We start from the raw sequence: 26,551 nt of genomic DNA on the forward strand, positions 1-26,551 counted from the left end.
ACCTCTAATCAGAGTAATCAAATCTTCTGCCATTTTAAGCATGTGCTTCTTAGGCACAGACCCTGCTGAACTAGGAGTGACACCAACAGAAGCTAAAACTGGCCTGCCTCTGGGAGAAGCCTTGGAAACAGAAGGAGAAGGCCTAACCACCCTAGGAAGGGAGGGGAGTACAGTAACTTGAGAAGCCCCTTCAGCCTGACCTGCCTCCTGAGAGACCACCTCCTGCAAAATCAAAGTTTCCCCCTGAGACTCCAGAGAAGTCTCCGCCGGAACCACCGGTTCCACTGAAGCCTCTAAAGAACCGGCATCCGGAACGGACGACTCATCTTGCCTGGGTTTAACTGCTTTGTCTTTGCGCTTCTTCGTAGAAGCGGGCGCCGGAGAATCCGACGGCATATTATAATTGCACCGCTTCCCAAAGACCAGCCTAGCACAATCTAACCTTCGCTTAATAGTGCGTTTATTGAACCTAGCACAAAAGCGACACCCCACAACGACGTGCTCAGGCCCCAAACAAGGAATACACAAAGAATGATAATCCCTATGCGGTATCTGTTTCCCACAAGAAATACAGTTATTCACTTTTCTGACATCCGTAAAACACTGAGGCAAGAAAAACCAAAATATTCCCCAACGGGGTACTTAGCCAACTTGGATTCGGTCTGAAACTCCGAATTCGAAAAATTTCAGAATGCCGAACGGCACTTGCAACGCTGCTTCTGCATCGGACCATGCGGCAAAAAAGACTGAGGAAATGACGTCGGTCATGCGCTTTTGTACCCTGACGTCCTGATGTCAGTTTTAAGCGCCTTGACCGACGTCAGCCTAATACTTTGGTATTCGGGCCGACCGAGGACAGCGGACTACCCCATATGTAAGGACTGCAGCAATGTGAGATGAAGAACATCCAAATTTGCCAAGACCAAAAAGGGGCAATGAGGATTACTTTGCTCTTCAATTTGAAAACTTTCTGAAGAAACTTGAGCATTAGGGATAGGAGAGGATAAGCACAGACAAGACCTGAGAACCAAATGCAGACTACAGTATCTCTTGGTAACTATCCCTGAGGGGGAATTAGGGCAAAGAACCTGCTGCACTTGTTGTTAAGGGAAGAGGTGAATAGGTCGCAGCATGGATGACCCCACTGGTGGAAAGTCATATTTGCCACCAATTGATTGAGAGACCACTCATGAGGAATCAAATAGTTCTGCTGAGCCTGTCCCCTAGTACATTTGATTTCCCGGAATGTGTATCGCTATAAGAAAGCAGTTGGATGATACCATCCATTGCCAAGCTGTCACGGTTTCTCGACGAACAGGGTAACATCTGGTTCCTCCTTGTATGTTGATGTACCAAACCACTGACATACTGTCTGTCTGAATAGCAAGTGTCCCCAGAAGGAGAGAGTTCTGGAAGGCCTGCAATGCTAATAGGACCTTTGTCATCTCCAGCACATTTATAAGCAATTTGTTCTCTACTGGGGTCCATGTGCCTTGAACAGTCTGTTCCACATAATGCCCCCCCACCCAAACTGGGAAGTGTCCACTGTCAACATGGTGATGGGTAGAGGAAGGATAAAGGGGTGACCTTGGCAAATCTCACTGAACTGGATCCACTTTACTAATGAGTCCTTGCATACCTTGGACAGTTTTATTGGAAATTGTAAGGGGTGGTGTAGAATGGATGACTGCACTTGTAAACTCCACTGAAGGATCATAGGAGATTACCAGGCTATCGACCCAGAAGTAATTTTAAGCCTAGCCATTTCAACCCAATGTAATACCGTAGAAGTACTAGTCAATACCAAAGATTGCATTTAGTGATGACTAAGGATTCTCATATGAAAATGGGCTGTTGGTATTATGTGATTGCAGCAGCCATCAATCCCAGAGTTCTTAAAATCAGTTTGGTTGGAGGAAAATGATGAGACAAAACCTGTTTGACAAGCAACCTAAGAGTAAGAATTCTGCTCTGTGTTAAGAATGCTTGAGGATTCACTGTGTCTAGGTGAGCCCTATAAACTCAGAGACTTGTACTGGTTAAAGTTTGAATTTTGCAATATTTATGGTGATACCTAGAGAGTGAATCAATTGAAAAAAATAGTCCCTGGCTGTTATTAATAGATGCCAGGTTGATGCGGTGAGAAACCAGTCTTCTAAATAAGGAAACACTCTGCATTCATCCAGTCTTAGATGAGTTGCAACCACTGCCATACATTTGGTAAACACCCTAGGTGCTGTGGTGAGATCAAACGGCAGGGCTTTGAACCGATAACAACTGGCTCCCAGCCAGAAACAAAGGAATCTTCGGAATTGTCTGTTCATTTTATGAAATAGTATGCATCCTTCAGATCTATAGAGCACATTCAGTCTCCTTTCTGGAGCAATGGTAGAATGGACTGAACCGTGACCATCTGGAATTTGGAGTGCATGAATTTGTTTAGATAACCGAGATCCAGAAGGGATGTCAGGTCCCCTGTTTTCTTTGGCACTAAATGGAACCTAAAGTAAAAAACAGATCCTCTTTGGTCTGGTGGGACCTCTTGGATGACTCTTTTGTCTATCAGGCTTTGAATTGCCAGAGCTCCTTGCTCCCACTAATTGAGTGGAATGTCAAGGAGACTTTTTCTTATCCCTGGTGGATTTTGTAAAAAGGGAATAAAATATCTTCTGGATATGACTCTTTGCCATGTATCTTTTGTGATGGTTGCCCAGGCTTCCAGGTGTAAAGACAAGCATCCTCAGACTGTCTCTGGAGAAGAACAATCGGGCAACCTTTCAGGAACGCTGGAAGGGTCTGTCCGAGAATGAATCTTGAGACCCTTGATTTTACATACTCCTTTTGTTGTGTGGGTGGCATCTTCCATTATTGTAATTATTTCCTCCTCTGCCTCTGGGAGGAAAATCTCTATGTGAATCTTGAAAAGGCCCTTGAGATTTCTGAAACCACATCTTCTTACCACTGTGCTGATTTCTTGAGAAAGATCTCTGTTGGGTAGAAAAATGGATTCCTACGGCAGATAGGGTCTTTCCATCTTGTTCACTACTGGAAAGTGTCTCTTTAGTGGTGGGCCCAAAAAGGGAGGATCCATCAAAAGCAGCACTGATGAATGATGCTTTAAAAGGGCTCTGCAAAGTCGCACAAGTGCATCCAGGCCTGCCTCCTAATGGATATGCCTGTACTTGTGGCCCGTGAGGAACCTTCAGCCACGTGAGAGATTAACCTCATGGACAAGATTGCTATGGACTGTAGGCTGGCCAGTTGCAAAGAATAAGTTTTACTTCCTCCTCTGACATGGACCAAGGTTATATTTATACTAGTGGGTGAAATTTGGCCAAGGCATTGTGGAACTTCTCCTATTCATTTCAATAGGTGCCACAGGATTTTTTTTACATATACTTGAGCTTCCACCAACTCAAGCAGATGGTACCTCAGTTTAATGCCTAATCTGAAGGATGGCACACAGGTGTGCAGCACCCCCTTATACCGCACTGCAATGTCAGTAATCTAATGGCCTGAAGTGGGAATAGAACCCACAGCTTCTGGTATTTCAGCAGAAAAGGCAAGTGTGCAACGTATTGAGCCACTGACATTGCTTTAGTGCTCGAAAATACTGCTAGGAAACCAAGAAACTAATAGTTTTATTTTACCTTTGTCAGAATTTGGGGAGTGAGTTCTTAGCAACCAGGAATAAATCATTTAGCCACAAGATATCAGAGGGGAAAGATTTTTTCCTGTACTCCCATTAATTCCATTATTGTATATAAAAAAATCTTGAAATTAAACAAAATGCTGCCTAACACTTCTACAAGTACCGTGATGAGGACATAACTACCAGAACACTTAGAAGAAAAGAAGCATGTAACCAGAGCAACCTTAGGAAGCTGAACTTTCAGTTCTGCGTTTGTTGCTAATATTTATACATAATCATCTTCTAGCGGCCACATGATGCAGTAAGAAGCTGTTCTGAGCAAGTCTTCAGAACTGCTAAAATAAATCAGTACGCTAACACTTAAGCTGGCATTACCCAAACCTGAAGACAGAGAATAGAAAAAGAAATTATGCAGTGCCATCCCACTTTTATACTTTTAGCACAATTCCCATATTTAAATATGAGTTAGAGCTCTAAGATACATTTCTAAGAAGTCTATTAAGATTATATAAAAAAGCAAACACACATGCTAACACATTTTCAAAGTACAGTAGTTACAGGTGGCCTTCAAAAAAACTGAAAGCTTTTCTTATAAACAACAAAATAAATAATCCTTCAAGGCACTGACTGCAATGTTAAGAACTTTCAAAATGAGAATGATAAAAACTCCCAAACATTGAATGAATGTGGATCATGAACAACTATAAAAATATGACTACAGTTTCCATCAAAATGGTTGAATTTAAAACATGTATTGCTAACTACAGGAAAAGAAAAATTTGCAACTAAAAGAATTGATATGATATAAAATATGAAAGCAGACAACAGCATTTCCACTGCCAAATTTAGCCTTTTCTTACCGCATTCCACTGTCCACCTGGCTGCTTTTGTTTGTGTTTGCATCCCACAGGTAGATGATGCTAGATTTTTCAGCAAGCATTGCTAGAGTATCTCCATCTGCATCCCAGTCCATGGCGACACAGTTGCTAAACAAAAGTGAAAGCACATTTGTAAATCTGATCTTTGAAAAGTACAGTAAAGCATTGCTACCTTGATCTTTGTTTCTAATACAACTTCTATACAAACCTCATGCAATATAAACTTCTTAAGTAAAATCAACCTGTTAATACTATTTTATGTATTAATATTTAACTAATGCTATTACTGCCTCTGTGGCATGGTTGTTGCTGAAAATAGTCACTGTACCAGCTCACTTACCTGGTTAACAAAATAAGAAAGAAAAAAAAAAGAAAGTAGTACACGAAGTATTTATCTGCTTGTTTATTTGCTATCCAGGTATACTGGCCTAGTACAAATACCCCTTTCAACCACAACTTGAACAAGATGTATAGTAATCATGAATAGAGTCCACAGCAGATTTTAATACATTACACAACCAGTAATCAGGGGCCGCACGTGCCATTGGACTGCAGCCCTCCCAGGAAAAAGATGGAAGTGTATCGACACATAATAACAAAAAAAAAAAAGTACACATTTTGTTTGTGCTTATAGCACATAGGCTTCTTCTGAGCGAGTCTGCAAACTCCCGGAACTCGAACTGCGCATGCTCGTCGAGTTCCGGGTTTTTTTTTTGGTTTTTTTTTAGAACGTATCTTACTATCTGACTGCTGTAAAGGCAGTCCAGACTAAAGAAAATGCATCAGTGCGGTGCCCAGACGTCTATGCAGTTTAGCCTCACAGTAAATTAGAAGGGGGTTCAGACTGTCACGTCCGCAGGCACATACGTGACGTGGACGGCTGGATTGCTGCTGATTGGTTCTCGCTCTCTTCTGAAAAAAGAGTGAGAACCAAATCAGTAGCACTAGCACGATAGTTCTGTACCTGTTTTGCCTTAAGAGTTAGAAAGACAACAGGTCGAGGATCGATTGATAGTGGATACTGGCGTTGTTGTTGGTTCTTGGTTGGTGAAAGTCTGAAAGAAGCAAACAAACAGCAACTTTGTTTTTTTCGGCTTGCATTTGCAGGCAAACAGAGGAAAAGAAAGAGTTACTTTCTTCTTTGTGAACTGAAGGAGATAAACTGAGGTGGGTGCCACACCGTGCTGGACAGATTTCAGATGAGCCATCACTGACTGAAATAGTATAACTTGATTTAGTCTATGGGTGTTAACTGCTGAACCATTTTGTGAACCGGCAGCAGCAACAGATGTATTAACAATTCCAGAGCAGTTATGTGAAGCATGAATTCGTTAGGCTCATGGAGTTTGTTTTGAAATACAATTTTTTATGCTTTGATGGTGAATTTTATATACAGAAGTGTGGTGTTGCTGCCATGGGGGCAGTTTGTGCCCCCATATTTGCCAGTTTAATTATGTAATGGTGGGAACAACAAATTTTGTTTCGTTCAGCGTTTGAAAAGTGTTGGGTTTACTAATCTCGGTTTTGGATGATGATGTTTTTTTAATCTGGAATATTTTGAGCGGCTACAAGTTTTCATTATTGTTATACTTCCACATCCTTTTTAAGTTTCACTTATACAGTGCCTTTAAATAAAGTGAATTATTTGGACCTTTGTATAAATTGGCTTGATGGGACTTTTCATTCTAACATCTACAAGAAATCTATGTTTTCAAACACGCATTTGAATTTCAATAGTTCCCATCCTATGCATCAGAAGTCCCTGGTGAAAGGTCAGTTTGTTTGATTATCCAGGATGATTTCAGATGACCAGGTGTTTAGGTTTGAATGTGATTTCCCAGCTAAGAAAGATGTTTTCTGAGAGAGGTTAGGTTATCACCCTGATTTTGTGTTGAGTATTAGGAATGATGTGTGTGAAAATAGAAGCGGTTGTTTTCACCTTATTTTACGTTGTCCAGCTATAGTTGATTCAGCAAAGGACTCAAATGATAGGTCCAGAAGTAAAGCACTGGAATACCACTCTTCTGTAGCCTAAGTTATACAAATGATCACCAAGTTTTGGGACATTTTCAAGTCAGATAGGGAGTTTTGTTTTCAAGAAAGGTAAAAAATTAAAGCAATATTTTAAGGCACCATCTAAGCCATTGTTTTCACACAGAAATAATGGGATATGGAAGTGTGGCTGCTATAACCAGTGTAGTCCCATTTTAGGGTCTAAGGTTGTATTAGCTGGATCTATAGGTAGTAAAATTAAGTTAGTAGATGGATGTGACTGCAACTCTAGCAGAGTCATTTACATTGCAGTCTGTTTTATTTGTTCTTCATTTTATGTTGGACAAACTGAGAGTGTGTTTAAAAGAAGAATTTATGAGCACCTTAACGACATTAAAAAGTGTAATGGTAATAATGTGTTGTATAAACACATGCTCAGTTGTAGACAATTGGTTTCTTTTAAGTTTGCTGTAATAGAAAAGCTGCTCAATTCTCCACAGGGTGGCCCTTTAGAAACAATTTTAGAAGTAAAAGAACTGTTATGGCAACTGCCTTAATTCTATGACCCCCCCCCCCGGTTTAAATGAGAACACTTCAGTACTGAGTGTGTTAAAATTGAGAGTGTATGATTAAATGATGGTTTTTTTGACAGCATTTTTATTTTCACTTGAGATTTGTAGGGGTTAATCACACTGAATGTGACGTTTTATATGGCTGTTAAGCTATTAATGGTTGTCTAATTGTTTAATAGGTTCATATGTTGGTACTAAGCTATTGGCCCTAGGGCCTATACAAGCCTAGCCATAATTCCCTGGCTATTTCTTCCCACAGTATTTACATGCAGCTCTAGGATTTGTTTTTACTTTCCTATATTAAGGATACATGTCATTCTTGTGTGGTTCTGATGAAGTCTTTGTGCTATTAGATGAAAGTGCTCAACCAGGCATGTTGGGTTTTAATAAAGTATTGGTATTTTATTGCCATTATTGTGAAATGTTTGCCGAATTTTGGTATCCTCATTGCCCGGAGTGACAGTGCTGCAGAGTTGTGGATTATTTAGTTTTCACTGTTGCTGTGAGTTTCATTTGTTATTTATATATAGACACACACACACACACACACATATATATATATATATATATATATATATATATATATATATATATATATATATATATATGAGAAAGATGCAGGTAAAGATATACACATTCTTATATTTTTATTTATTGTCGAGCTGGTGCAAGACCCTTTTCAGCAAATGTTGGGCCATATGGTAAATGACAGCAGACAACAATATACAAAGTACAGCATTATACAAATATTAACAATACTGCATAGTCATTGTGAGAAAGATGCAAGCAATAAACACAAATGTTATGTCATAGTTGCAGTAATAGATTTTATAGAGCAATAGCAGAGAATAAACACCTTGACCTTATTGCATATAGGTGCTATGATAATACATTCCATGCAGGTGGGAAATAAGGATGAGGTAATACTACTATGAAAGGGGGTAAGGAATCAGTCATGTAATCAGTAATCATGCCACTGCAGACTGTCACAGATTTGATTGAGCAAATTTTGCTTTATGAAATTTTTGCGTTTTTGGTGTTTACGTCTAACTATACAGTGGGCAACATCATAGCTAAATATAACAAGGGGGAGTGCAGCCACAAAAACAGTACATTCTGAGTTTTACAAAGTACAGTTCCTTCAGTGGAATGATCATCAGTGATATGACCAATATCCAAAGAAGGCAGAAGCTGCTGGTGCAGCTTCAACAGCCAGACTGAAGTCAGTACATCAAATATCAATTAGTGGTTAAAGACTGTCTTGGCATGAAATGGGAAGTCCCTGTGTTAGGCATTATGCTAATCATAGTTCATGCCCTCTTAAAGTTCATAATCCACAACACAGAAAAGAACTACTGGGTCTTGAAGTAGCTCTTTGCAGTCTCTCTATTGAAACACTAGCTCAAAGCTAACCTTGCTTACCTACTTTCGCTTATGATACAAACAACATAGTTTACTCTCTTTATTTATCATGACACCTCTATGCAAGAATGTGTTTATTCTCTGCTGCTGCTCTGTAAATCTTACTTCTACAGTAGAAAATAAAAGTGGGGCCAAACATTCCAGTGTAGACAGCCTTTTCCAGATATGTGCTTTGGCTGGTAAAGTCACTTAAACCCTTGGGTCTGAACTCATACCTCCCAACTGTACAGATTTTTGCAGAATGTCCAGATTTCTGCCATATATTTTTGGTCCATTTTTCATACAATTGTGTTTTTTTCTGGCAAATTAGTGGCAAATCATTAAATATTGAAGTTAGAAAATAATGGCATTCATTTGAGTTTCAGATTTCATACCCTTCAGAAAATTCATACTAATGCAAGACCTACTACTATTCTATTATCTTTCTAAGTTTATAAGAGGAATATTTAATTTTTTTTTCTTATTTTTGGGCCTGTGTCCCACTTCTGTGTATGGCTTTGTCCAAATTTCTTGCTCTGAGGTTGAGAGGTATGAGTGTCAGAGCCATCACCGTCAGCCAGAGACATTTCAAATTGTGACATACTTGTTGCACCCCACTCCCCATTGTAGTGGCTCTGGATATGACCAAGCAAGGCAAGGAGCAGTTATGCAGTGTAAGTGTGCAGAGTATTCCCCCATCCAAGGTAGACCACAAGTACAACTGTGGCTTTTCATCTGTCCTTGATTTTGCAGAATGTTCTGGTTTTCTGTCATATTTTTATACTGTTGATTTATGCTTCTTATTATTCAGAAAATGCATGCTGTTGCAGTGCCCTGCTGCTCTGTGTTTAAGTAGCAATGCTTTAATGACCATCAGGTAAGCTTGTCCGAGATTATAAGATGCAAGTAAGCTTTAATAAGCATACTGTTAAAGAATTACCAACATTGAAAGCCTTTTTGTTGTTGCCATTGCAAAGAATATTTACACAAGTAGATCATGTATAATCCTTAGGTATTGAAATGCATATGACAGTATTTGTAACAAAGGACAAGATTACAGTATTTTCAGAAGCTCATTACATTTGTTGGAGACTTGCACTCATCTTTGCAGGCTTTACCTGTAAACTAAACAGAATACCAATCTACCATGTGTGATCCATAACTTGTGCAGTAATCCTTTAAGCAATTTATCTTGAGCTTGTTTCTTGTTTACTGTTCATTTTTTACTTTGATCATGTCTTCCCCATGAAACAAGTAGATAGCTGTTGTCAGGCAGCAGGTCTTTTTTGGATAAGAAACATTTTTACAAGTGAGGGTATCACAGAGATTGCTACTTTCAGCATGTTACTTGGTAATTTTATAAAGCTGAATATAAATTATAATAAGAACTGCTTTTGACTGGCATTCCAGTAATGTATTTAAAAACTAATTTATTTTTTCATGCCTCTCAACCTTTGTGTTTCCATCTAGATATTAAGTAAGTTGTCATGTAGCCAATGCATTGAACTCTCATAATGATGGTTTAGCACCCAGGGCAACACATTTAATTAAAGTTCCTGTTGTTGTGGTTTTGAGCATAGCTCCACCTCTTTCTAGTTGGCCACACCCCATCCAACTGGCCCCACCCATTCAGCTGTCTCCTGCAGACACCCCTTAATTTGAAGTCACCAGCCGCCACTGCCAGTAATAATACATTACATGTAACTGAATACATTTATCATAGGTTCATAGTTCATAGGTTCATACTAGGCTATCTGCCCAAGGGCATCTATAAACCTAGCCCATAGTTATGTGGCTTTCGCCACCCCTTTAGTTTGAATAAAAACTATGCCTATCATTTTGCTGTGCCTCTGTCAAGCAGTGACACTGAAGTAATCCCTGGGGTATATCTGCGATCTCCCATCCATTGGTCAAGATTCCTCTTGAACAAGGCCAGCGAGGTGCTCTGCCTCACATGTACCGGGATTTTGTTCCACAGCACAGGGAGTCTCTGGGTGATGAATCTGTCCCTCCAGCACGTTCTATTTATAACCATGTCAAGGTTTAAGTCTCCCGCCCTTGTGGTTCTGAGGGATCTAGATTTTTTGAGGTGAAGCATATTCATCAAATCTGGGTTTGACATGGCCTTATATGTCAGGCACAGGTCACCTCTGAGCAAGCGGTATGAGACTGAATAGAGCTGGAGTTCTTTCAGTCGGGCAGCATAAGACATATTTTTGAGAGCCTTTATCCTTTTGGTGAGGAACTTTTGGGGCCTTTCAAGCTGCAGCAGGTGTCTGGTCAGATACATTCCGAACGGGGCATTGTACTCAATCATAGGTCTCAGTCAATAAAGTTCTAACAAATAATCATAAGTGAACAATGAGAGACTATGCTCTAATAACATTACAAAGTAACATCAAAGTAGTTAATGAGTGATCTCAACAAGAACAGAACTAAAACAATTAATACCACTGACGTAGTCTTTTGTTCCTCCCACAGAGCTGACAAAGTGCATCCTGGTGTCTCTGTTCTCATTTGGGTCTGCCTAACCCTCCTTAAACTCCAACAGACTGACTCTACAAGGTTGCGGTAGACAAGGAGTTTAAGGTGTCCCAGACCCTCAGGACCACACATTAATCACTGCTGTGGAGGGTTTTGTGTTATGATCTACCCTCACATCCTTTACTCTCGTCCCTTCCTTTTGCTTTTTTTTTTTTTTTTTATCCAAAGGGTGGGTGTGCAATGGGGACATGCTGGTGTATCATCCCACCTCTGTAGCAGTTCATCAAATGCCCCCTTTCCTCTCCTTGGACCATACCTCTTCACTAGGGAAAAGAATCTAGAGCAAAGTTCTCACCGCTAGGTAGTTAGCCCTCCCACGGGTAGAGTCAATACGACAAATTAAAAAGACAGAATTAAAATGGAAAAATGGTTAGCTTTAACTTTCATTAAGCATCCTAAATTTAAAGAAGATGTAGACTGTAGGCAAGTCTTCTAGTACAGGAGTTTAGAAACCTGTAAAGTTATTTTCATTTCAATCTTCTAAAACTAATCCAAAGGGACAGCTTTTTAATCTCAGTGTTACAGTGGATGCACACAATGAACTATTTTCAGAATGTATATACAGCCAGTGCTGCCATTAACAACTAAGGACTGCTTAAGTCTTAAGTTGTTAGATAAACTTATCTTATCTGGTGATATCCACACTGATCCTTGTCTGTTATCCCTTCCCCTTCTGCCCATATTGCTTGCGACTACTAAAGGAAAGTTTGCCTAAACACTTGAGAAAGGCAAACTTCATTGTGTAAAAATATCTGTTCAACTTCTGAGCCTCGGTGTTACTGCACAAGCTGGCTATATTTATCAGCTACGACTCAAGGCTCACAGATTTTATAAATAATGTTGTGCTAAGTCTGGATGACTACCAAGGACTCGGGAAAAACAAGCTGCCAATACAAATCAACGAGATGAATGCTCTACTTAAGTTCCACATCTCTTTCTGTCTCTCTCTGCCAGTGCCAACGTTTAGACACAACAGAAGCACAAATCTCCATTTACTACTCTTGCATTTGATAGGGCTAAGAAACTCAAGGTAGAATGACTACTACTGATCCAAGATGGTGACTTCCTTCCTTGCATTAATATTGGTGCAAATATAAAGTTTCAGTCTGGGACGTCTGTGAGCATGGTTCAGAGACAGACCCTGACTGCATAGAAGGTTGGACAATGGCAGCGCAGACAGAATACCAGAAAAAAAGCTTGCTGCACTGATGGTGCAGGGGTGACAAAATGCATACAGGTAGGTATTCTCAAACAGGTGTTTAACTTCCAGTGGAGATGGGAGGCACAGCATCACATACAGCAATGAAGTGAATAAGAAACTACATCAGGTTGTTGGATGCCTGAAAATTATATTACCAGGCATGGATCCATGGGTATGCAAAAAATTATAAGTGGTAACTTCTTAAAGAAAATCTTTATTCTTCATTCTGACATACTCAGTTGGAGTTAAGAAGTAATTTCCTTCTATAAAGAAGAGAGCCACTTGACATGTTATAACAGGAAATAATGGAGGAAAGGGTACTTGGTGAATTAAACAAACAAAGGTTAGTACACTGAAGGATGGAAATTGCCACAGAAAGGAACACAACACTGGAGTGGGCTAGTAAAAACATGGGCCTCAAAGCTGTGGCAATGGGATGCTAATGCTGACTAGCTAAGTCTCTGAAATCGTCTTTGCCCCCTGGCTTTGTCCCTACTCTTCATCTGGGACATAGCTTTCCTAATACATCTCATCACCTTTCTTATACCTTCCTTTAAAGAACTAAATCACTTAACCTGATTATCTCCTTTTAATATCTCACTTTATTCTACTTCTTAAATTACTATACCTGCTCCTAATTAGCACAACCAAATTACTATTCCATAACTAATAAAATACCTCGGAAGCTAGCACTATAAGGAGACTGAGACCAATAGTTCAAATCAGAAATTCCTTCTTCCTTAAAAACTACTTTGATACAAACAATCCACAAGACAGAATCCAAAAGAGTCTGAAAAATATGAACTATTCCATAACTACTTCTCTAACACTTAAAATTGCTTATTCGTGCAAATGCCTCACTCTAGTGTATTTCTTAAATTACTCTGTTGTATTTCTTAAATTACTCCTTTCCATCTTATACACCGCTCTTCTTTCAATCTGCAAATTCTCAATACAACACTTGTATGCTTGTGAATAACAATACAAATACTGTTATACTGACTATTATGCTTATTTATTCACTGAAACTGCATTATAAAATGTGCTACTGCAAATACTGATTGCATTAAATATGTTGCCTTGGAGCTTTTCTTTTTGGGCCTCTGTTGAAAAAGGGCATGTGTGCCCAGTTGGGCTTTCCCCAGTTAACAAGTGTCAATAAATAAATATGTTGCCATCCCTTGTACTCAAGTTAGGTGAGTTTCACCAAAATATTTCTGAGCCCACAAAAAAAGGATCTTTGATTTTTGGAAGATCACTCTGTGAGACCAAATTATTAATAAATAATGTCAGCATAGTCTGGTATTTGAAGAATCACATTTATTTATTTTTTATACATATGTTAAAAAGATAAGCCCACTCGACATGAGTGCTCCTTGTCAGGGGTAATCTGTGAGCACTGTTTAGTGAAATTACTTCCTCATTCACACAGTAGACAAACAGAGGGAGAAGGAATGAAAACCTGTTAAATGGGATACAGGAAGGTGCTCAAACTCTGGGCCATAATGATCTGCGCTAACTGCTGGACAGACATATAAAGTGAAATATTTGGGTTCTTTTGTTAGCACACTTCAGTCTGTTGAACAGTACAAGGTTTCCGTTACTTAGTAAGATGCAGCATCTGCCCATTAGTTGCCAGAAGCTAGGATTGTTCTGAATAACTTGTTCAATGATCATACCCATGTTTCCCATAGGGTTAGAAACCATGCAACTAAGCAGCCTCCCAGAATACTTACTGAAAGTTCTAGTCTCAGTTTTCTATTCTTCCTCTGAACAAATCTGCACAAAACAGACTCCTACTCATTCAGGAATCTCCTTTCAGTGGATAACATCATAAGCATCTATGATCACTTTCTGGCAGTCCTAGAAATGTATGCAACTCTCTCAAAATATATGTTTGATATAAGCAGATCATTCCAGGGATAGGGAAACTGAACTGCAACACAGTTGTCGACTTGGGCCCTAGCAAGCAGTCCAGCCTTGAGCTCTAACGTTCAGAACTGCAAAACGCCCACATAAATGACAAATAATCTGACACAACATAGCTAGCAAGTTCTCGTGTTATTATGGAAGGGAATATGCCATCTTTCTCACATGGGACAGCAGACTTCAGCACAGTAAACATGTTCCACAACAATTTTGTTAAAGTGGCCCAGTGGCAACATTATCAACCAATGTAAACATCCACTCTGGTTATTAAGGAGAAACCATGTGGTTAATTGACAAAATTATGCTGGATGGATATACCTTGAAGAATAAACCGGTCACCTAAATTTTTGGCACATTATGGCTTAAGTAACCATAACGCCTGTTCACCTTCTTCATTAGTGTGTTATTTCTGCATGAAAGGTATTCTCCCTCTAGAAGATGATGAAATCCTGCTTCATGAAGATGAATTAACTAGCAAACTTGCAAACGTCACATGTTAAAAAGGTAAGCCAACTTGACATGAGTGCTCCTTTTCAGGGGTAATCCGGGAGCACAGTTTAGTGAAATTACTTCATTGCTCAGTCCATTAACTTAATTGCTGCAGAAAGCTGAAGTCAAGAAAGTCTCTTCCCATCTTGAAAATTACAGTGGCCTTATAAACATCTAACATAGGTTCAATACAGGCAAATCACAAATCAATTTCTCATCTAGACCACCAATAGGATGTTTTCAATAGATTTTCAATGTGGATCATTAAAAGCTCCTAGGTAATTTTGTCTTTGGCAGTTTATGAGGTGGATTAAAACTATGAGCTATTAAACTTCACCACAGACACGAGTCTCATTCCCTCAGCCTCCACTTGTCCACTGTGTGACTTTAAGAAAGTGCTCCTAGGTTGTTTGCCAAATCAGAACTTGTGCCTAGCAGGTTTACTTTGACAGCAAACAAAACAAGTCTTTTCAAGATGAGTACGCCTAACCACTATATTGAGGTAGCTAAAAATAGTTCAGAGGTGAATTGCAGGAATAGTGTATAAGGGTCTACATTAGAAGACCGAAGACGCATTCTTTCGAATGCGTCTTGGTCAAACTTAATAGGCTGAAAACGTAAAATATCGAAGCAGCTGTTAAGCAAATTCTTTCCCTGGGAAATAATTTGCTTGGCTGCTTCGGTACTTCTTGGAGTTGGCATATTTAAGTAGGGGGGTGTGTGAGGGGCGAAGCCCCCCACTTAATGTAAAGTTTGAAATTGTTTTTTTATTTATTTTTTGTTGGAACAGCGATTTTTTTCCCCTTGGAAAAAAAAAAAAAAAATCGCTGTTTTGACACTTCAACATTGTAAGCTTTCAGTTACATAGGGTCGATTAATCACCGCTAGCCTTTTTAAGCGTTCAGTGATCTAATATACACCCGTTTATAAGATAACCAAAGTAAGAATGAAATATCATGCCCGGCAGCTGGTGCAGAGGGTTAAGGCTATGAACTATTATTGTTCCTGTGGTACACAGTTTGATTCCCTCACCCTTCATTTGCCTACTGTGTGACCTTGAACAAGTCACTTAACCAGACACTGCTCGCGTGTCACCCCTGAAAAGTGACTGTGTGCCTTATGTCCAATGGTTAATGCATGGGTATTATTATTATTATTATTATAATTACTACCATCTTCAGTTGGAGGGATAGTATTACTGATGGAACAAAACAAGGAAATGTATGCCGAATCCATGGCAGAAAGGTAAAGGGAACAAATCTTCAGAATCACTACATCAAGTTATACAGGGTAGGAAACTGTCTATGTTGGGGAAGAATGCCCTGGCTGGGAAAAGGATGTGAATAGTGAAGGAATTTGCAGACATGCTACAAACAGAAGTAATCTTTTCCTTTCCCTAGACAAGCCAGCAATTGCTTACTTTAATACACACCGGGATTCACAGTACCAAGAGATACCCATAGTGTAACTCAATTTATGACACAGACTGCAGGATTCGATTGGAATTGCACTTGTATGAATGAATTTTTCGTGTCAGGTTTATCTCTCATAACTGTCCAGAATTTCGTAGAATATCCAGATTTTTGCCTTATACTTATGGTCTGCAATGTAAAGTTTGTGTTTTTTTTGTTTTGTTTTGTTTTCTTGGTAAATCTCTGAAGACTGCAGTCACTATTCCAGCCACTGCAGAGCACAAGCCAGTGCATTTCTTTGTGCCGGTCCCAAGCCCGGATAAATGGGGAGGGTTGCGTCAGGAAGGGCATCCAGCGTAAAACTTTGCCAAATCATTTCATGCAGACACCAATAAGTGTTTTCATACCAGATCGGTTGAGGCCCAGGTTAACAACAACTGCCACCAGTACTGTTAGCCAACAGGGTGCTGGCAGAAATTGGGCTACTGTTGGCCAAAGGAGGAGAAGAGGTGGAAGACATGGTCGAAGGCAGGAAGAGAGGAGAAAGGCTAGGACTGTGGTAGTGAGGGTTGGAACTTTGAATGTTGGCAGTATGACTGGTATAGGGAGAGAGCTAGCTGATATGATGGACAGAAGGAAGGTTGGTATATTGTGTGTGCAAGAGACCAGATGGAAGGGGAGTAAAGCTAGGTGTATCGGAGGTGGGTTCAAATTGTTTATCATGGTGTGGATGGGAGGAGAAATGGCGTAGGAGTTATTCTGAAGGAACAGTATGCTAAGAGTGTTTTGGAGGTGAAAAGAGTGTCGGATAGAGTGATGTTTATGAAGCTGGAAATTGATGGTGTAATGATGAATGTTGTTAGTGCATATGCTCCACAAGTTCTAGCCACTTGTGGGTCATGCCCTGCATTTTATGTGGGCATGACAACTAGGAGGCTCAGGGACAGGATACAAGAACATCTGTATGCAATAAAAAAGAAAGATAGTAAGAATGCACTTTTTAAACATATTTCTGAACACCCAGACCATACTTTTGTCTTTAAAGTATTACAGAAAAGAGTGCCCAATATAAGAAAAGGTGACAACTTTAATGACTTAGAACATCTAGAGCTGGACTGGATATTCAGAATTAGAGCACACAAGTACCCTGGTCTCAATAGCTATGTTAGTATTAGATCACACTTAAAAAATAGGAAATATCATTAATAGGTACACCCCACAGTGTCCCAAAGTGAATTCCTGATTAAAAGATATGAATTATTAGGATGTTGCTATATATATTTTGTTAAAGCTATCATATATATTTTTATATACATATATATTTTTTATATACATATATTTTTTTCTATATATATTTTATATATTTTTCTTTATATATATTTTTTACATATATTTTCTATAAATATATCTCTATAGCAGAAGGTTATGTCCTTCTGGTTTATATATTTATATAGTGCTGCTATTACATAATTTTTAAGATTTTTGTTATATAGTTGACTGGTGACTCTAACCATATATATCTTTTTATATAAGTTATGACTTTCCATTCCGCCTCCCTTCTATTACAGGCCTTCTAAGTAACTCTGAATTGACTATTATTATTTTTACCCTGGGTAATATAAATGGGAAGGAATGAATTCCATCTTATTCCCTTATTCTATTTGTAAGGCTATTCTATCATGATTTCTGTTTTTTAAAATATGTTCAGAGATGTTTCTTATGAAATGATTTTCTGCAAATATACATTATTTTGTTATATTATGAATATCCCATTTTTGTATGATATGATTTTTTAGTATAATATGATATACAAAGCTTTTTGAAATAATGTAATTCTGCCCTATTTAATGGGCTTGCTTTTTACATATAGTCTTCTGTATAGTTTTTTCGATATGGTTTTTTATATATAGTTTTTTAATATGTTTTTCATCATCTGATTGGCCTTAAAATAATTGGTACTTCTGGCGTCTATACATATAATACACTATCGTTTTGCATTCTCATTTGTTTTAAAAAATTTTTTTTATCAATATATTTTTCTGATATACATAGTAATCATATCATACCTACTCTATATATTTATACATTTATAATTTTATTGTGCGTGCCTAACACATATATATTAAATAGATATTAATCTACCAACATTATTTCGTTTCAGTTCTATATACTTTTTTAGTCTTTTTACATATTAGTATTTAGATATACATAATTTTTTAATATTTAGACATGTAATGTTTATAAAAGTAATATAATGTCTTCAGTATAAGGTATTATGCACAGACGCTTTATATTTTTAAAGTGCTTTGAGCAGTTTGTGGTGACTTTGTCATGAATTTGGTTCCCTCACATTTATAACAGCGATCATTACTATAACTAGCGGACCATGTTATATGAAGCTAGAAGTTAAGACATATAGCCGCCAATATATTCATTTTTTAAATGAAGGCTATCGATGAACTATATTGCAAGAATGAATATTGTGATTTTCATTGCGAGTATACATAGTGAATATGGTGTTTCAATATTCAATATAACGGGTTGTTTCAATATTCAAAATAACGGGCTGCTTTAAATAATGTGGTTTTCTTAAAAATACGTGTTTTTAAATTGTGACCTTAAAATCTACCTTAGTGAGTCTATATATATATTGTTTTTACTGTTTCAACATTGTCCTGCTATCTTAGACAAATATATATGTATACCTTTAAATAGTGTTGAATCTAAGAAACGAATGAATTAATTGATTTATTTAATGAATTGATTATTTAATTGGCTCATGAAGAGCTGTTGCTCAAGATATAAAAAGGAATGATTCAGTATTATTTTATACTTGTCTGATGAAGCGTGCATTTTGGTGGCACGCGAAAGCGCTTACTTTTCCTGGTTTTTAAAAGAATTAAAGCTTCTACAAATATTCGTGGTGTTTGGTCTACCTCTATTTTTTACTTTTTAGTATGCTAAGAGTGTTTTGGAGGTGAAAAGAGTGTCGGATAGAGTGATGTTTATGAAGCTGGAAATTGATGGTGTAATGATGAATGTTGTTAGTGCATATGCTCCACAAGTTGGGTGTGCAATGGATGAGAAAGAAAAATTTTGGAGTGAATTGGATGAAGTGGTGATGACTGTACCAAAGGGTGAGAGAGTGGTGATTGGAGCAGATTTCAATGGGCATGTTGGTGAAGGGAACAGAGGGGATGAGGAAGTGATGGGTAGGTATGGTGTTAAACAAAGGAATGCAGAAGGTCAGATGGTACTGGATTTTGCGAAAAGGATGGACATGGCTGTGGTGAAAACGTATTTTAACAAGAGGGAGGAGCATAGGGTGACATATAAGAGTGGAGGAAGATGCACACAGGTGGATTATATCTTATGTAGGAGGGCCAGTTTGAAGGAGATTGGAGACTGTAAAGTGGTGACCGGAGAAAGTGTAGTTAGACAACACAGGATGGTGGCTTGTAGGATGACGTTGGTGATCAAGAAGAGGAGGAGGAGTTTGAGGGCAGCACCAAGGATCAAATGGTGGAAATTGAATAAGGGTAACTGTGAGGTGGAGTTCAGGGATAAGTTAAGACAGGCACTGGGTGGCAGTGAAGAGTTACCAAATAGCTGGGTAACTACAGCAGAGCTTGTAAGGGAGACTGCTAGAAAGGTGCTTGGTATCACATCTGGAAAGAGGAAGGATGACAAGGAGACATGGTGGTGGAATGAGGAAGTACAGGAGAGTATACAGAGAAAGAGGTTGGCAAAGGAGAAGTGGGAATGTCAGAGAGATGAAGAAAGTAGACAGGATATAAGGAAATGAGGTGCATGGCAAAGAGAGAGGTGGCGAAGGATAAGGCATATGAAGAGTTTTATGAAAGGTTGGGCACTAAGGAGGGAGAAAAGGACCTGTACCGATTGGCTAGACAGAGGGACCGAGCTAGGAAAGATGTGCAGCAGGTAAAGGTGATAAAGGATAATGAGGGAAACATACTCACAAGCGAGGAGAGTGTGTTGAGGAGATGGAAAGAGTACTTTGAGGGGTTGATGAATGAAGAGAATGAGAGGGAGAGAAGGTTGGATGATGTAGGGATTGTGAATCATGAAGTACAATGGATTAGCAAGGAGGAAGTAAGGATAGCTATGAAGAGAATGAAGAATGGAAAGGCTGTTGGCCCAGATGACATACCTGGGGAAGCATAGAGGTGTTTAGGTGAAATGGCAGTGGAGGTTTTAACCAGATTGTTTAATGAAATCTTGGAAAGTGAGAGGATGCCTGAGGAATGGAGGAAAAGTGTTTTGGTACCGATTTTTAAGAATAAGGGTGATGTTCAGAGCTGTAGTAACTACAGAGGGATTAAATTGATCAGTCACAGCATGAAGTTATGGGAAAGAGTAGTGGAAGCAAGGTTAAGAAGGGACGTGATGATTAGTGATCAGCAGTATGGTTTCATGTGGGAAAAGAGCACTACAGATGCGATGTTTGCTCTGAGAGTGTTGATGGAGAAGTACAGAGAATGTCAGAAGGAGTTGCATTTTGTTTTTGTAGACTTAGAGAAAGCATATGACAGGGTGCCTAGAGAGGAGTTGTGGTATTGTATGAGGAAGTCAGTTGTGTCAGAGAAGTATGTAAGAGTGGTACAGGATATGTACGACGGTAGTGTGACAGCGCTGAGGTCTGCGGTGGGAGTGACGGATGCGTTTAAGGTGGAGGTGGGGTTACATCAAGGATCAGCTCTGAGCCCTTTCTTATTTGCAATGGTGATGGACAGGTTGACAGACGAGATCAGACAGAAGTCCCCGTGGACAATGATGTTTGCAGATGACATTGTCATCTGTAGTGAGAGTAGAGAACAGGTGGAGGAGAGCCCTGGAGAGATGGAGATATGCTCTAGAGAGAAGAGGAATGAAGGTCAGCAGGACTAAGACAGAATATATGTGTGTGAATGAGAGGGAGGACAGAGGAATGGTGAGGATGCAAGGAGTAGAGGTGGCGAAGGTGGATGAGTTTAAATACTTGGGGTCAATAGTTCAGAGTAACGGTGAGTGTGGAAGAGAGGTGAAGAAGAGAGTACAGGCAGGATGGAGTGGGAGGAGAAGAGTGTCAGGAGTGATTTGTGAGAGACGAGTACATATAAGAGTGAAAGGGAAGGTCTACAAGAGGGCAGTGAGACCAGCTATGTTATATGGGTTGGCGACAGTGGCACTGACAAAAAAGCAGGAGTTTGAGCTGGATGTGGCAGAATTAAAGATGTTAAGATTTGCACTGAGTGTAACAAAGGTGGACAGAATTAGGAATAAGTATATTAGAGGGTCAGCCCAGGTTGGAAGGTTTGGAGACAAAGCCAGAGAGGCACGATTACGTTGGTTTGGACATGCGCTGAGGAGGGATGTTGAGTATATTGGGAAAAAGATGCTAAGGATGAAGTTACCAGGTAACAGGAAAAGATGAAGGCCTAAGATAAGGTTTATGGATGTGGTGAGAGAGGACATGCAAGTGGTTGGTGTGACAGAGCAAGATGCAGAGGACAGGAAGAAATGGAAACAAACAGGTGATCTGCTGTGGCGACCCCTAACGGGAACAGCCGAAAGAAGATGATTTGAGTTTCAGACTTTCTGTCCTTTAGAAAATGCAAGTTAATGCAAAATGCATCATTTTATCAACTTTCTGTATTAACATTATTTACTTTTATTGCCTCCAGGAATGACTGAAGAGAAACTTGCAGTCTGTTGATCATTTTTAGCACAAGAACTGTAAACGTGTCAGTATCCTAGTGTACAGCAGAAAATTAAGGTGAAAAAGAAATATAAACTGAAGGGGTCCACCCTCAACCTCATTGTTAACTGTTGCAATTGTTGAGGCAGTCAAGAACCTAAATGGGAAAACTGTTTAGATTTTGGTCAGCAATGTCCGAAATATAAAAAGTGGAATTGTTTCAAAAGGTTTTGCAGTCTAAAGTGTAGCAGACGTACGTTAAAAGAGAGAGTATCCAAAAAAGCAAGTAGATCAGATAGAGGCTGCTCCGAGAGCTGTGAGCAAACTTTCTTTGTTGACTGTGTCTCTGTGATCGATGAAACAATTAATACAGTAGATTATCAGTTGTCAGCAAACAACAACATGTTTTGTACGGTGTAAATTAATGGGAAACCCGTACAGCTTAAAGTAGACACTGGATCCAAGTACAATGTTATATCAACAGAAATGTTTGCTAAAGTAAAAGCTGGTGAGAAACTTGATTTAGCAAAGTGTGCAAATCTAGTTGCTTATGGTGGTGAAGAAATTCAAACTGATGGTGCAGTAGTTATTTCATGCCATTTTGCTGAGCTATGACTTGCAGTTTTTGTAGTCAAAAGACACGTGCAGTCACTGTTAGGCCTCAAAGACAGTCTGAGAATGGGACTGATTTCACTTAATAAAGAGGTTCACCATATACAGTGGATATAAAAAGTTTGCACACCCGAGAATGGGACTGATTTCACTTAATAAAGAGGTTCACCATATACAGTGGATATAAAAAGTTTGCACACCCCTGTTAAAATGCCAGGTTTTTGTGATATAAAAAAATGAGACAATAATAAGTAAATTCAAAAATGTTCCCACCTTTAATGTGACCTATAGCCTGCACAATTCAATTGAAAAACAAACAAATCTGTTAGGGGAAAAATACAAAAAATAAAAAACCTACAATATGCTGGTTGCATAAGTGTGCATACCCTTAAACTAATACTTTGTTGTGTGTGCACACCCTTAAACTAATACTTTGCTGAAGCACCTTTTGATCAGAGCACCTCACTGGCCCTCTAACAGAAATCTTGATGAGTGGATGGGAAACAGAAAATTCACCCCGGAATCACTCCAGTGGCTCTACTCGACAGAGGCACTGGGAACTAAGGTCGGGTGGCACAATGCGAGGGTCATCCTACGGGCTAGGCTTGTAAAGGCTCCAGGGCCATTACCTAGTACACAACTATGAACCTATGAACTGCCGTTTTGAAATAAAGTAATAATCATTAGAAATCATAAAATGCCCACTCTGGTAAAATGATTCTTCTATTTTTTTTTTAACATAATGTGCAGGCTACATTACTAATGCCTAACAAAGAGGTTATTAGGGCTGCATCATTAAAAGAAGGTAATTCACAATGATTACCAACTAAGAGCCAGTACCTAAAACATCTCGCACAGTACACCATTTCCCTTGGCAGCACAGGAGATTAAAGGATGTGAGCTGTTAGCAAGTTTTTTTTCACTTTCCAGGGTTTGACAAAGTCTGAAAAAGACACATCCACATTAACTCAACTTGAACTTTTTTGTTAATCCTTGAAGTGGAGCTACCACACTTTACTGACATCCGCATTGGGATGATAGTCAAGTTGAACCGCCTATACCTATGGAAACTAAGTACATCTTAATCCGCACAATAAATAAAAAGTTAAGGCTAGGGCACTATGCAACACACAGTTATTCAAATGGTTAATTAAATTATGCAAAACTTGTATTTTTGTTTAACTGGGGACTGTGGATCCACTTGGAAATATACAAGCTTATACTGTAAACACTTAATTTACTCAAGACGAAAAACAGGATCCTAAGTGATTGGTATAAGCACTGATTAACAAGTTTTTAACCAGAAAGGGGGAGGCACACATCAGTGAGGTCCTAACTTCTTTCCACAAAATACCAGAATAACAACACAATTTCATTTAATGACTGGAATAAAATGACATCATTAATAAATGGGGGAAGGCAGTAAAATAAGGATATATGACCAAACTTCAGCTTTAAAGTAGTGAAATATCAAACTTGATTAAAATGTTTCAACTAACTCTAAAGTAATACATCAGATTTTAAACAAAGTAATGTTCTTCAACAAACCCCAAAAGTTTAATAAACTGCTTCTTCCTAATTACAGAATAACCAGCCTAGACAATATGTACTCTCTTTTAAATTCTTTGAGATCACTGTTGATCCCTATTTAAACATGACTTTTCACATTAACTAAAATTAACTTCACCTTCCTTGGAATCCACAAAATCTCACAATTCCTCACCTCTGCAGGAATAAGGGCCACTGGCATAAACATCCTCCAACCTCAACTTAAAAACTTTCTTCTATTACTTGCTTATATCTCTTCAAAAAAAACTTAAAAGACCTCTTAACCATCTCAAATAAAATATACAACTTCATCACCCGGTGGTGTAAACATTGGCTCTAGATTATTGTCACTGCTGAAGTGACATCCCAACCCACATGCAAAAATGGGAAAAATGGATTATGGATGGATGGATCCTGCTCTCTCCTAAATATTAACACCACTGTATTACACCCCAGCGAGTCAGTTGGCTGCATATTCAAGAGCAGATCTGCTTCTCTTCTTCTTTGTCCATAAAACCATTCACAATGACTCCCCTTAACCACAGACTGATCACCCTAGTAATTACGCTCACAGACCAAATCTGCCTCAATACTAGCCATTTTATCATCTGAACAGGCCTTTTCCTTTATAACTTCTATATTATGGAACTTTCTTTTCTCTTTAACTCCACAACACAGCTACCTACAATAAATAAATTCAGTCAAAAATCATTAACTTTTCTAAGGAAAGTGGGCCACCTGTAGTTGCCTAAACCATACACCATTAGCGTAAACTCGCTTTACACTAATCTTTTAGCAGCTATATAATCAAGCCTCTACAGATAACTGCAACTAAATCTTGCAAACTGCTGCATGCCTAAACTGTAAACATGTATATAAAATGTGCTTTCTCTTGAACTTTTCAACTACATTCAACTTTCAGTTCTGCTTTACTAGAAACATTCTATTTTGTTTTTATTGCTGTATATCTGGATTATACTCAATTCTGCCTTGCTTCTAACTCTAATATCTTATCATACTGACTGCTTTTCTTTGCAAATACTCCATGCCCATTACATTCTAACTCATGGGTTGTGGCTGAAATGGGTCCACAGTAGATCAGTCCACTATTCTTACTAAAATAAAAAAAAAACAATTAAATAACGTATTTTATATACAATTATTACCAAATCAAAATTGTAACTGTGAAATATAACCTCTTAAGACAGTAAAAAATCTTTGTGCACAATCACTTAAAAAATAAAACAAACATTTGAACTGCAAGTTGGGTTTACATGTAAAGTTGCAGCTTCATCCTACAGTTAGTCAAATGCTAGGCTTAAGTTAAACATACAGCAATTGTTTGCATATACATAATTAAAACTACATTATAAAAATATTTTATAACAGATACAAGACCTGTGTTAATACTATCAAAATTACTGCAACACCCGTGCCCTGGCCCAGCAATCAAGGAGCCTCATTCCTCACCACTAACACCAGTGAGGGGCGTCTCATATAGGAGGAAAGGATAACAAATACACACAGTAAAGTGCAATTTCCCTTAAGAGCACACAGAGATCACAGTCAGTCTGGGGCTAGTCACGCCCTTGCTCTCCAGGTCCCCAATACGACCCCCCCAATGGCACAGCTATAGGTCCAGATCTCAGCCTAGTGGGCAAGCTAAAACCTCCAGCACCCTCTCTGTCCAACCAGTGCTTCGTGTCCCTGCCCAAGTAGCTCTTACACACACACACACACACACACACACACACACTTTGAGAAGAGTTTATACAACCACACACACCCTCCTGGGGAAGGCTGGCACAGGTTCTCCAGCTGTGCCACTTCTTCCCACACTATACGGTAGTACCAGCTGCCACCACCCACTAATATTTATCAGCTACTCAAAGGCCCTTAAAAGTGTGTGCGATTATTACTGTGCAATATTATTATCCAATTGGTAGTACAGCCCAGGGCTAAATATATTGGAGTGGCTTTGTACAATTTTACCAAAGGCATGCAAGTACTCTAAACAGCTTAAATTATCTCTACAAAAACAGCCACCGTTGAAAGGGTTTAAAAATATTTAACAACAAATAGTCAAAACAGAAGGCAATACTTTTTACTACACAGTGCTAGTCAAGAGTTCAGAGATCACAGAAAAATACTTAAAATAATTCAGTAGTACAGTTCTGACATCACAGAAAAACACAGTCTAATATTTCTAGTTTCTAGCTATTTCTAAGAGAAAACACATGTCTTAGATGAACTTACATATAGAGCAAGACAGTGCTGGTGAGTTGGATGGTAAGACAAAAATGCTTCATGCTCTCTGTTTTTAAAATCACATTCCTGGTTCATATTACATAATTCTTCACACTTCCCTGGGTTCCCAGGCTAACAGAAACTACATTTACATTCTTCATGTCTGGGCAGAAACCAGAGCAATAAAGGACATTTATGCATGCAAATTCTGGCCATTAACTTTGGCCTTAAAACAAGAGGCAGGATGCCTCATTCTAGACTTACTGGCTCTGAGGTTTAACATCAAAGGGTCACAACATGCTTTATTCGGTCAGTGGAGTGCACTGTTACATTTTTTTCCCTTTCCATATGTAACACTATTTTTACCATTTTAGAC

General features: G+C 38.8%; 1 protein-coding gene across 1 annotated transcript in view; it reads right to left on the minus strand.

Annotated features, from left to right (window-relative positions):
* The window catches only part of WDR19 (WD repeat domain 19), a 3,663,919-nt gene that overhangs the window by 3,496,397 nt on the left and 140,971 nt on the right, over positions 1-26,551 (minus strand). Inside the window, exon 4 of the mRNA XM_044062937.1 lies at positions 4,513-4,638. Coding sequence (XP_043918872.1) covers positions 4,513-4,638 — 126 coding nt within the window. The remainder of the gene's footprint in view (positions 1-4,512; positions 4,639-26,551) is intronic.

This window comes from Protopterus annectens, chromosome 2.part1 (genome assembly GCF_019279795.1).
Source record: "Protopterus annectens isolate FY-2018-M chromosome 2.part1, PAN1.0, whole genome shotgun sequence".
Lineage (NCBI taxonomy): Eukaryota > Metazoa > Chordata > Ceratodontiformes > Protopteridae > Protopterus > Protopterus annectens.